Source organism: Gadus macrocephalus, chromosome 22, assembly GCF_031168955.1.
Source record: "Gadus macrocephalus chromosome 22, ASM3116895v1".
In the NCBI taxonomy this organism is placed as follows: domain Eukaryota; kingdom Metazoa; phylum Chordata; class Actinopteri; order Gadiformes; family Gadidae; genus Gadus; species Gadus macrocephalus.
The window spans coordinates 18,874,494-18,888,268 of NC_082403.1; the positions used below are offsets into that span (position 1 = coordinate 18,874,494).

General features: G+C 44.3%; 1 protein-coding gene across 1 annotated transcript in view; it reads right to left on the reverse strand.

Annotated features, from left to right (window-relative positions):
- Positions 1-13,775, reverse strand: part of LOC132451589 (ankyrin repeat and IBR domain-containing protein 1-like) — a 42,920-nt gene that overhangs the window by 15,659 nt on the left and 13,486 nt on the right. The window contains 6 exon segments of the mRNA XM_060044159.1: positions 1,347-1,566; positions 1,648-1,680; positions 1,683-1,764; positions 2,670-2,855; positions 3,413-3,544; positions 3,656-3,827. Coding sequence (XP_059900142.1) covers positions 1,347-1,566; positions 1,648-1,680; positions 1,683-1,764; positions 2,670-2,855; positions 3,413-3,544; positions 3,656-3,827 — 825 coding nt within the window.

The window sequence follows — 13,775 nt, forward strand, 5'->3', positions numbered from 1 at the left end:
CTTGACAAAACAACCTTTGCAACCTGTATACACAGGCTACACCCTTGTGAAGGCTGCAGTAACAAATACCCAATTCAAAGTACATCAACAATATTCCAAGGCCCCTGTGTGTTGCTTGAAGTTGCAAAGACTCAAAGACTTTTAGACTCTTTAGATTTGAACTTAATTTCATGCATTTTGCATTGAAAAGCTTCAGCTTAACAAATCAATGAGTCTGTGAATAGCCTTTGAAATGCTGTGATGTTTATATCTAAGGATTTCTGTGCGAATGGCAGGATGGTGTCGAAGGATTACATTCAGGGCTCAAGAGGGACCGTCGTAACGAAGATATTTCATTTCTGAAACAGTCGAATTGTTTAATACACAAGTTAATTCTAGTTTGTTGATATTTAAAAGCCAAATTGCAATATCTATATATATTATATATATATGTAGGTGCTGTGTGGAGAAAGTCTGCGTCTTTGGGCTCCAGTCTTGGGCCGAGTCAGACTCTGTGAGAGCAGAGCTACAGTGTAAAGCGGGTTGCACTCCAGCCAAGCCCCCGAGCGCTGTCGGTCAGCGTCCCACAGCACAACGGACACACAGTCCAGGATTGGATGGGCTTGTTCTGGGGTTCATATCATGAGTGGTATCAACGCGCGAGGCCAAGGTTTAGAGCCATCGGAGGTCATACCACGGCTGTAAGGCTGCGGCGGTGTGAGTGCACAATTTAGAAACGCGACCCGCTTCCGTTCTCATCAACACACACTGCTTTGATCATAAAAATAAAACTGTTGTTTGTACATTGTGCAAAGTTTCAATGGAATTGTAGCGCAGCACTAGCGCTATTCAAGAGCATGAGAATAATGAACGGAAATGGAATTGGATAAGCACCAGTTATTATAAGCAGGTGACTTGTTCACCCTGTTTGTGACATTTTTTTTTTACCAAGTATTTGTATAGATATCAGGGCATTACCATCGCGAAGCGAATTTGCTGCCATGCTGCAGACCGATTTTGGTAACAAACCTTTGTATATAGGAGCACATATACACAAAAATGTGCACGTATATCTTTCTGACTGTAGTTTTGGGGGGGTGCGACCAGGTTCTCCACGCTGTGGTAAACGCTGTGTCTCTTTCATTTGGTAACAAAACAAACACAATCCTCCCTCTTCTCTTTAACTCACAGGCTGCATCCGCTAGTATAAGCAGCTATTGAGTGTTTAGACCATAACAACACACTCAAAGCTTTATGACCACTACCTGCCTGGCGGCCAATCATAGACCCCAAAAGAAAAAAACAAAAAACATAAACCCCAAGCTGGCCTGGGATTAGCCAACGGACAGGAAGTGTCCTGTGCTCACCGTGGCCATGGCCTCCTCCCCGGGGTGAGGCAGCTGTCTGTGGGTGAGGTGAGGGTGAGGGTGAGGGGGGAGCGGGGGGTCCTGGGCGTGCGGGGGGAGGGCAGGGTGTCCCAGGCGTTGTAGCCGCTGGGCGGTGGCGTGGGCATGGCCACGCCCGACCGCTGGCAGCAGCCCTCCCCGTCCGACATCCACGCCTCCAGAAGCTTCTCCCGGTCCCAGTCTGAATGACGCACAATGTTAACACATTAACACACACACACACACACACACCCACCGTACACACACAGTGGGGGTCCCGTACCGTGTGCTCGGAGCAGCGCCTCTGCTGTGAAGAGGGAGCCTGCAACATGTCCGCCGTCTCCACGATCAGCATGTCTTTCAGCCGCCGCAGGTCCTGCAGCTTCAGACCCTCGTAGGGCTGCAGGGGGCGCCAGAGGAACAAGGGACACAAGTATTAGTATCAACAGGTCAGAGAAAATACATTGTGACTGGAGGGAGAGCTGTATGACCAACACACACACACACACAGAGAGAGAGAGAGAGAGAGAGAGAGAGAGAGAGAGAGAGAGAGAGAGAGAGAGAGAGAGAGAGAGAGAGAGAGAGAGAGAGAGAGAGAGAGAGAGAGAGAGAGAGAGAGAGAGAGAGAGAGAGAGAGAGAGAGAGAGAGAGAGAGAGAGAGAGAGAGAGAGAGAGAGAGAGAGAGAGAGAGAGAGAGAGAGAGAGAGAGAGAGAGAGAGAGAGAGAGAGAGAGAGAGAGAGAGAGAGAGAGAGAGAGAGAGAGAGAGAGAGAGAGAGAGAGAGAGAGAGAGAACAGCCATCCAAAAGAGAACTATAAATCCTTGATAGCATCAAATTGCTGTGAAAGGATCGCCTCAATCCTCAATATTTTCTGACCTTTTCAAAGATTAATGATATTCTGCGTGTTTCGGTTTTGGGAAACCATAGCAACCAGACAAGGACAGATACAAACCCTCTGGCCAACAACATTGCTGTGGTTGCAAATCAGCAGCCACTATAAAAATGACAAACTCCAAGGTCTGCAGACGAGTGCTGTTATATCAACAGGTGAAACATCATTACAGCCAACGACATAAAGAACTCAACCTTTTAACCAGCCCGCCAACAATGTATTGTGGTCAATGTAACGGTGTCAGACCGGTATTGGGTGGCAAGGGTCAACACTGGACAAAGAAAACACAGAGACACATTGAAGACGACCTTTGCAACAGGTGAGCTAGTGCCAGGAGTTACAACCGGCTAACCATACACTCCCCCTCGTCTCCTCTCCTCTCCGTGATTGTAGTCGGGGGGTCTCAGTCTCACCTCCTTTCTGGGGATCAAGCAGGAGTCGGCGTGCGCCTCCTGGGCCGAGGAGGAGGAGGAGGAGAAGACCATCTGGGACTCGAGGCTGAGGGCCAGCTCCGTGTGCTGCTGGCGCTCGGCGTGGTCACACGGCGTCAGGCGCTCCTCGTCCTCCACGAACAGATCCGCCTGGTTCTGCACCAGCAGCTAGAGGGAGAGACCGTAGAGGGCGACAGAGAGAGAGACCATAGTGGAGACAGAGAGAGACCATAGTGGGAGAGAGAGAGAGAGAGAAAGAGACCATAGTGGGAGACAGAGAGAGAGAGACCGTAGTGGGAGACAGAGAGAGAGAGACCATAGTGGGAGACAGAGAGAGAGAGACCATAGTGGGAGACAGAGAGAGAGAGACCACAGTGGGAGACAGAGAGAGAGAGACCATAGTGGGAGACAGAGAGAGAGAGACCATAGTGGGAGACAGAGAGAGAGAGACCACAGTGGGAGACAGAGAGAGAGAGACCATAGTGGGAGACAGAGAGAGACCATAGTGGGAGACAGAGTGAGAGAGGAGGTGAAGAGGAGAGATGGAGAGAGAAGGGTAGAGAGATGAAAAGGGGCAGAGGGAGTAAGGAAGACAGAATTATTATTTATTTATCATGGAAGCATAGGAGCGGCATAAGTTTAGCATGGAGAACGCTAAACATCTCTCCCTCTCGCCATCCCTCTGTCTAAATGGTGTTGACCTTTCAGGAGCATCTCTCTCTCACCTCCACACAGCTCTTCATGCCCGCCGCCGCCGCGTAGTGGAGGCAGGTGCTGTGGTGGTTGTCGGTTGCGTTGACATTGGCCCTCTCATACTGGCCCCTGCCTAGCCTGGCCCCCGTCCAGCTCAGGATCATCTTGTGGGACACACACACACACACACACACACACACACACACACACACACACAGTAAGACTCTGCCTCCTATGTTTTGCAGGTGATTTAAGGAGCGGGAGACCAAGCCCACCTGCAGGCTGTCGGCCCGTCGCTGCTCGTCCCTCTGGGGCCGGGCAAGGCGAGGGGAGAGCGCCCCCTCTGGCAGCAGCAGGATCTGCGGGCCCTGGCACAGCACGTGGAGGCAGGTCTCATTGTGCAGGTTGCGCTTGTTGGGGTTCCCCTCCTTGCTGAACAGGAAGGACCTAAGATATCAGGAAGGAAAGAAGCGCTAACGATTAGTGAACGGATTGAATGAGTGACAGCGCCGGGCCACTGGGTGGAGAGCACAGTTAGGCACTGTGGAGCAGTTTCAGAGTGATATGGGGGATATTAGAGGTCGGCTTAGTTCAGGAGGTACAGCGGGTTGACTGGTAACCGGAAGGTCACTGGTTCGATCCCCGGCTCCTCCTAGCTGAGTTATTTGGTGTCCCTGAGCAAGACGCCTCACCCTGACTGCTCCTGACAAGCTGGCTGTCGCCCTGCGTGGTTGACTCCGCCGTCGGTGTATGAATGTGTGAATGAATCGTTGTAAGCCGCATCTTTGGATTAAAGCAAAATTCCCTAAATGTAAAAATGAGTGTCGAGCAGTTTTAGAGTGATGGGTGTTGTTCAAGCGAGGCACAAAAAAACAAAAGACCAGATGCAGAGATCAGAGGAGGCATGAGGAGGCAGAGGGAATGCCCAGAGGAAGACGCACAAGAGGGGAACGTTTCACGGAAACACTATTTTTAAGCAACTATGTGGCAGTTAATTCCCCTTGCTTCCTTCTTCTCCCAATGTCCCAGATGAACCCTCCGAACCCCCCCCCCCCCCCCCCCCACCCTCTCCTCCCGTCAGTCCACCATGCTGGTACTGAAGGCAACGCACATCACAACCCTACACAACCCACACAGAAACACCAGCACCTAAACAACAAGCATACTCCCTATCCTTCATACAGCACACTGCATTCATAAACATACACACACAAACACATACCCCCACACACTCAAAGTAAACAAGTACTCCACACGTATCACCCGACCTGTGCGAAAAGTGACACCTAGTTCTGTTTGGGAGATATGCAGAGCGAGGTTGGAGGTGTCTTCACAGGGTTGGCCTCTGCGCGTGAAATCACAGTCACAATTTTTTGCCCTTGCACGTATGGATGTACACAACTCTACACAACCACACACACCAAGAGCATACACACAACATACAATACTGAACCCTACTTAACATAAAACAGTACACAATGCAAGACCCCATACAACAAGATAGTATACACAACAGTACCTGTTACTGTTAGTAACAAGGTCCAGTTACTAAAAATTCCTTCCAAGAAAGGTCTGAACCTACCACGTCCTAATAGCCTTCTTTTGTCAAATACAATCAACACGGCATATTACCTTATAATTTCAGATGTATTTATTTTCAATTTCCAAATAGCTTACTTTTAACCATGAAAAACGAGTAAGACAAAGTAACGCATATTAACATTTCAAGTAAACAAAACAGGTACATTAGGCCTACAATTCAAGTAAACATAAAAAGTGCATAAGGCCTACATGTGAAGTAAGCAGAACAGGAACACTAGGCCTACACTTCAAATAAACACAAAGTGCATTAGGCCTACATTTCAAGTAAGCAAAACAGGTACACCAGGCCTACATTTCAAATAAACACAAAAAAAGAGCATTAGGCCTTCATTTCAAGTAAGCAAAACAGTGTCTCAAGTGGTGTTAGACCCAACAGGTCCTCACATATCTCTTTCTTGTCTTGATAAAACAATCGCACATAAACCAAAAGCTGGGCATTATCCGTTACATCTGAAGACTCATCAATGGCTAAGGATGGGGCACTCTGAACAGCCGCATGAAGCTGTGACAGTGTGTCATCTGATAACATTTCGGATTTTCTGGTTGTCGTTGGAGCTCACATTGGGATTTGCTTTATTTTTTCACACAATTCATCCCTTTGTTTACCTTCAAGTAACGTCTCGGCAGCGGCGTTCAAGCACTCCTTCACAACAGTCGTGTCACTGAAAGTTTTTTTATGTTGCCCCAAAATCCATCCAATCTTAATTGAGCATTCATTTGCACGTTGCTGGCCTGTAAATGAGTGTGTGAAGACACGCGTAGACCTCTCATACTGAGCTCTCAGCTCGGATACTTTCCACGCTCTTACTTCTGACTACTGGGGATACTTTTCCTCGAAGGATCTGTGTTTGTGCACCCAGTGCAACTTTATGTAAACATTCAATGAAAAATAAACATTCAATTTCTAGTCTTTTTTACACGTAGTAAGTTTCAATAACTCCATACCATTACATATCGACATTCAAGGAGCAAAGATGAGACGTCGTTGTGTGGTGAGAACTGATAGAAAATAACAACAATCGCCGGTGGGGAGAAGCCATTTTTCCATTGACTGGAAGCCTGCTTTATTTATTGTAGGTTACAAAAAATAAAGAAAATGGCGGCATTGTTGTTCGATTTTGTATCGATTTTGTATCAGTTCTCACCACACAACGACGTCTCATCTTTGCTGCTTAAATGTCGGTATGTAATGGTATGGAGTTATTGAAACTTACTACGTGTAAAAAAGACTAGAAATTGAATGTTTATTTTTAAGCCTCGAAAGTTGCACTGGGTGCCTTTAAGGGTCAAATTTCATTATTTTCGAGCAAGCCATTTTCTCATTCCAAATCGCTCCTCCGGTAAAGAAAAAATTTGATTGGCTATTTTTTGAGTGACGCTATTACGCACATGCCGTGACAGACGCAGGGAGGGGGGGGAGTTCGGTGAGTGTATGATCTTCGCTCTGTGAAGATCATACAAGATCACATCATACATCATGCTTTTTGCTGTTTTTATGCTGTACTACAGACTATTCTGCCTTTCAATTTGCATTTCAGTGAGAAATGATTTTACTAACATAATCAGGCTTTGTATAGTGAAATCATAAAAAAAAATATATATATATATATATATATATTTATTATAAATTATTTTAAATTGGTCATGGGTCCGGATAGGACCGTCACTTGGTCCGGACCCGGGCCGCGGTCCGCCGTTTGGAGATGCCTGCTCTAGTTCATCAATTCCCCTCACCTCCAGTGGACATGCGTTGCAGATAGACGACCCAAACATAAGCTTCACAAGTCCACCAGGCCAACAAGACCACATTAAGCAAGATGCTGAGCAGCCAACAGCGAGGGCAGCTGCTCCTGTGTAATCTGATCAGGATGCAGTTAGAAAGCCTGTGTGTGTGTGCCTGTGTGTGTGTGTGTGTGTGTGTGTGTGTGTGTGTGTGTGTGTGTGTGTGTGTGTGTGTGTGTGTGTGTGTGTGTGTGTGTGTGTGTGTGTGTGTGTTGATGTGCCTGGTGTGCCTGGTGTGCTGAAGTTGGAACCAGCCCACAGTGAGGGTTGTCCTCTTTGGGTTTACACTCAACGAAACTGAACTAAAAACGGGTCGCTTTATAAGAAATCGTACTTCTTTTTTCGTTTTTCTCGATTGTATACTCACAAAAATGGAACTATGCACACAATTCTGAAAACTTGAAGCTCATGTATCAACTACAAGACTCCAGACTGATAAACTCTAAGCACAATTCAAACGTTTTTTTACACACACAAAATCTAATTTACATTTTTGCAAAACTCTAAGCATAAATCTTATCATTTAGCACACTTGGTTCACCTGGAAACACTGGCCTTCAAAACGCAACAAATAATTACCAATAAGTCAAACTCACTTCACACCTGTTCAAACTCAACTGGCAAAACACTTCAATCATGTGTCAGAGCATAAAGAGGCCTCAGGTGAGCACTGCTGTTTTGTAGGTGAGCTCCTTTGGCCTGATCAGGATCGGAGGTGGGATACATACTGATTTATATGTAGATCTGTTTCAACTAATTTATATTCTTATTTTTAATTTTTGTTGGCCTACGAAAAGCTTTTTATGCAGTCAATTCAGCTGAGCATTTTACTGTATTACAGTAACAAAAAAATATTTGCTTTACTTTTTTGTACTTGTGCACTGATTTCATAATTTCATCCCCCGAAAGACAGTCTAAACATTTTCTTTCATTTGACTTATCAGTGCAATTACTGTACTGTAAGTTTTGATAAAATAGGTAACATTGGTCTATTCTCAGAACAATGTTGCAACATCAACTATAGGTGTACAATATGACTCTGGGAAGCTGGGATTGTGAGTTTAAGCCCTGTAAACTCAAGTCAGGTAGCCAATGTACAATCGACAATCTTGCCCTCACACCTCTCCCTCCCTTTCCCTCACACAAGCCTGCTTTATTTCACTATAGTTAGGAAGGTTGCTGCCATAGCTGTTTTTAAACTAAGTTTATTTCACTAAGGTGCTGCTGTAAATGAACACAATTTTCAGCTGTTTGTTATTATTTTAAACTAACCAATAGTAGTTGCCATTTATTTTTTTAAATGTCAATGCACGTTGATCCCTGAATAACAGTTAAAGCTATTGAATACGTTTGCATGCATAGTATACTACACTTTCCATTGAACAATTACCACCGTGACCCATAAATTGACTCTTTCCATAATGTAATCAAATGCTCACACATTAGTTGCTTTCAGACAAAAGTGTAAAGCTTCGTTCACACCAAAAGACACATTTGTCTCCCGTTCGCGTTGTCGCCCAATTTTTGTCGCGCGACAAATCATAAAACTGTGCAACTGCGCTGTGCAAGTTTTGTCTGGCGAATTTGCTGCGGTTCACCCCGGACTGCACTGCAGGGAACGGTTGGCCGGTTGAACGCTGATTGGCTGTTACGTTACACATGTCACTCAGTGGCCACGCTGTTGAACGCTGATTGGCTGTCATCACGCGAATGTCACGGCAAAGTTGAAATATTTCAACTCAAGCAAATTTGTCGCCCGATTCGCGTCTCTATGTTCACTTTGTATGGGATCGTGTCGCCCCTTCGCGTTTGGTGTGAACGCACCTTAAGTCCTGATATTCTCCTGATGGGCTGTACGCGTGAACATATCCTTGCATTTGCGCCCTGAATAATACCCCTGAGGTAGTATTTTCTCCGTAGGAAATGTGAATTACCTTATATTTGAATGAGTAGAAAGTTTGAGAAAATGTTTTTTCTTATTATTGACAACAGTTGAACATTATAGGGTCCCGTCCTCCCAAATCCTTTTCGTTCAATTAAACACAGAAATCAAGTGTTTGTTATATGTGAAATGAAGCAAAAAATACACCCTCTTTCTCCGGTAACGCAGTCGTTCGGGATTCTTTCTTCATCGTTTCTTCTATTTGTCTCTAACTCATGCTCCAAACTTTCATCGATCGATCCTTCGGATTTTGTGGACGCAACGGAATATATGATGCATAATTTTAGCAACATTTAAGATGATCGCGATGAGTTCTGCCTGTTCTGCCTCCATTTTGTCTGTGGACAAACCAAAACAATCTGCAATGACAGCGGCCGCACTTATCCCACCTCTTACAAACTAAGACCCTAAGTCAAATGCCGCCCCTTGCAAGCCCATCCCCCTAAACCTCCCGTTGATTCTAGTGATTAAACTGTGCATGTAAACGTACTGACAAGCAGTATGTTTACATGCACAGCTTAATCAGATTGAAGCCATAGTTTGATTACACTCCTCAATTGGACAACTGCAATTGTCAGATTATACATGGCTGTGAGAAAATCGATTCATTGGCCGAAGAATTTCATACCACGGTACGATAGGTGGCGCTGTATCCATTTCAACTAGTGGTAATAGAGCCACCGGCTGACCTCTTAACGTCACCAGCAAAAACAAACTTCCGACCTCTCGGTCATATGCGGTCTCCTCCGGCAGCGGCAGAGGAGCTCCTCCGGGAGTCTGCATTCGGCAACAATTCCTTTCTGCTCCATGACGCTGTTCAATCTGGACTTCAGAGAGTCAAAGCCAAAGTTCCTTTCCCCCAATTCCTTCTCCACCATGGCCGAGATAACCCCCACTGCGAGTCTTTACTTGTTGTCGAAGTACCAGAGAGTGGGAGAACCCGACGCAGACCTTAAAATTCATAATATCAGAGAATATCCAAGTCAGTACGGCCGCGGCACAATGAAAGAAATAAAGATCGTAAACACATCGGAAGAAAAATACATTTATTTTGACATGTGCCCGAAGTTACTACTTGAGAAAAACATGTACTTTTAATTCAGCCCTGGGTGAAATCGAAGTGTTACACCTTTCCTGCTGTCGGCTCCCAGACCGTAGTCGAGAAGCACAGGGGAGACGTTCCCCTCCAGGGCCGATGTTCTCCCGGTGGCAAAACCCTTCACTTTGACTAGCAGTGGGTCGGCTTATAGGTCAGAATATGGTCGGAATGAAACGGCCACCAATTCTTGACAGACTGGGTACTTTATTCGTAGTTCCACTAACTTTACAGTAAGAGTTTGCACAGATACAACCGGACTCGTTCATTCGCTACACTGACACACGGTAACGCTCCTCGCTCGTCCACTGACTCGCTGACGTCACTCACACACGCTGCCGTTCTCGCACACACAAATACGCTTCTTATAGGGCAGGGTCAGCAACCTTTTTAACATGCAGTGCCAGTTTGACATTTCCTCGTTAATGAGTGTGCCTTAAGCAACAATATATTCAATATTAAGCTGCATTATGACACAGCAACCAAAAACATTTCCAGAAGACCTGGGGTCTCATTTATAAAACTGTGCGTTGGATCGTTACTAAAAGTGTACGTACGCCCAAAAGCCAAGTTTTCCGTGCGCCAAAAAATATTCAGACTTATAAAACCCTGCATACGCACACCTCTAAGCAATCTTTGCTTTATAAATCACAGAGGGCCTACAAGTGTGCGCAGCTGAATCAGCTTCACGTTCCGCCCTGTACACGCCCCTTTTTAACCATAAATGGTCAATGCAAAATACCTCATGAATGCGATCTGCATATAAAACAGACTCAGATGCAAGTATTAGGTCTTGTCGGAAACAATGGCAGAAGGACTGAGAATAGCAAAAAAGCGAAATTTCACGGAGGTTGAAGCGGAGACACGTGTGTGTGAGGTGGAGGCCCGAAAAGTAGTTATGTTTGGCGGTCACGGGATTGGGATCACTAACAACAAAAAGCAGAGTGAGTGGCAACATGTTGCTGCAGCAGTGAACTCTGTCAGTAACACGGAGCGCACAGTCCCAGGATTAAAAAAGAAGTGGTCTGACATAAAAGGTACATATTTTTATATACCAAATGGAATAAATCGTTATGGTCCCAGAAGACCCTCTCCCTCCGAATCCTGCCATTTGCATGGTCCTCCAGCAGTGCCAGCAGTGCTATGGTGCAGCATTACGCACGGGGCTCACCGCTGTATTTATAAGGTTACGGTAATAAGACTGAACGAGAACACCTTGGATAATCAGTTTGTAATCACCCACGTAAAAGGATTTTGAACACCTTTTTAATCCCTGATTTGTCATGAAAAGCATCAAGAGGAACGGACAATAATATAACGATTGTGATGAGGAGTATGTGGCTTGGTTTTCCACACTTGGGATTTAATTGACATTTGATTATGTGTTTACAGTGTCACATAAAAATATTATGTTATTGACACATGTTGGACTGATGCTTTATTCCATGCAATTGCGCCGTCAGTGGACAGTAGGAGTGACGGAATTAAATATAGAGACTTTTTTCATTTCTATTCTAAGGAGATGTTTCTGGAGTTTCTGGAGGAATAACGCAGTTGACTTAAATTAATTTTTTGATTACATATATTTAACGCATGATACGGGTTGAAATTAAACTTATGAAGGGCGATGATAAAACATAATCGTTCTTCTCACTCTACAATTCTTCTGTCTGACTTTAGTTCACCACCACACCGTCTGTGTCGCCAATTCTCCTTTTCCTCCAAACCATGCGTACGGATGGGTCAGAGTTTGCTTAGGGCTGTGCACATTCTCCCATCAAGTTAGTTTTTTATAGATCACAACCTTGGCGTGGAAAGTCACGTACGCCAATTTCAGCCCCGTTTTGTGCGTACGCAACGGTTATAAATGAGACCCCTGGAATTGTATTATTTCCATATAGTCCAATCATGCATCAAAATTGTAAATGTTTTTTTGTTGATTATTTGCTGCATGGGCTTACAAATTATAATTACATATGTCCCATCTTAAAACACCACTTTCAGAAACTCATTCAAAAACATATTTGCACTGTGAGAAATGTAAAAAACAAGAATAGATGAGAATGTTGGAACCATCCAATCAATATCTTTAAGACATGTACAGCTTTGCAAAACCATGTGAAGGCGATGCATACAGGCCACTTGCAACAATATTTTTTATATTTTCTTCTCAATTGATCCCATTTCAGAACACTGCCACTGCTTTCAGTAACTCATTTACTCATATTTGCACTGGGAGGAATGCCAAAAACAGAATAAAGTGCAAATAATTATGTAATTATATAATCAAGTAATAATTATGCTGTCGTATTGTGCGGTGAACATTTTTAATAATAATAAAATAAAAATGTATATTTTTCTTTCTTTTTTTTAAGTGCACCAATGATTATGCTGCCACGTGCCAGTGGTGGCACGCGTGCCAAGGGTTGCCGACCCCTGTTATAGGGGGTAACTATTGGAACGACACCGGCTTCATTGGAACAACACCGAGTTCCTCCATCTTCTGCGCCACCTTTTTAAATAAATCGGCTGACCCCCCCCCGGAAAAGATCTTGAGCATGCGCAGAATCCAATTTGGTTGACCTTTGATAGAAACATGCGTTAATTCGACTACCAATCGAATAATCTACTGGTTGTAATATGTCTATGAGTAACCCGATCTGATTCGATTTTAGTCTGACTAAGGTGTATACATGCATCTTAATAATCCAATCATAGTTGGACTAACCCAATAATTTGATTTTCTTGAGGCATGTGAACGCACTGATTGATGTCCGCCTATAAAGCATGAATCACCATCAAGTGTGAATCACCCTCAGGGTTGAATCTCCTGATATGCAAATGCAGCAAAAATGCAGAGGACATATGTGAAAACGGCTTATAAGTAGAAAATTATTATGCTTGCTTGATAACATAAGGAGAAAATGATTCTGCTTGCCTCATTACGTAATAGGGGAAAAAAATATTATACTTCGTAACATGATAGGCAAAATGTTATTATATCATGCACTCAAACAAAGATATTTTGTTTATAGTAATATTTCGATATAGTAATATTCATATGGTCGATAGGGTTTACATGTGGTCGATAGGGTTTACATGTGGTCGATAGGGTTTACATGTGGTCGATAGGGTTTACATGTGGTCGATAGGGTTTACATGTGGTCCATAGTGTTTAAATATGGTCGATAGTGTTTAAATGTGGGCGATAGTGTTTACATGTGGTCGATATTGTTTAAATATGGTCGATAGTGTTTAAATATGTTCTTTTCCCTCACTCTCCACCTCATCCCTAACTCTCCACCTCAAGCTGGTGTGTAGTGAGCGTTCTGGCGCCGATTGGCTGCCGTGCATCACCCAAGTGGGTGCTACATATTGGTGGTGGTTAGTGAGGTCCCCCCTTCACTTTAGGCATCTTTGAGTGTTATTAATTATTATTATTCTTCATGTATAACCTCTGTTTTCCTTTTATTCCTAGTCTGTTTTACATAGTTTTGAATGATGACTATATGCTCTGTAAGGTGACCTTGGGTGTCTTGAAAGGCGCCTCTAAATTAAATGTATTATTATTATTATTATTATTATTATTATTTAATTACAGTTGCGTGCACGGAAACTCTAGTTATACTCCAGTTATGATAATTTTGTGTTGTGGCTAGCGGTGTAGTTGGCTGGAGACCAGGTTCTGATTTGTGAGCTGGGGTTAAATGAAAGAGGGACAATAGCAGCATTGCTGTCCGAACTATAAACTTGTTTCTTTGTGTGTGTGTTTGTGTGTGTCTGTAAGAGAACGCAGGTGTGAGTGAGAGAGGGAGAAAGCCATCATCTGTGTGTGTCTCTGTCCAGCCGAACTGTTTGTACTCAGAGGCCATTCCTCTGATGGTGATCAGCAGCTCTCCTGGCCGCCGCTCCTCCTCTCTGGCCTTGATACAGCTTAGTAGGAAGGGATGCATCCTCCCATTAACACACACAC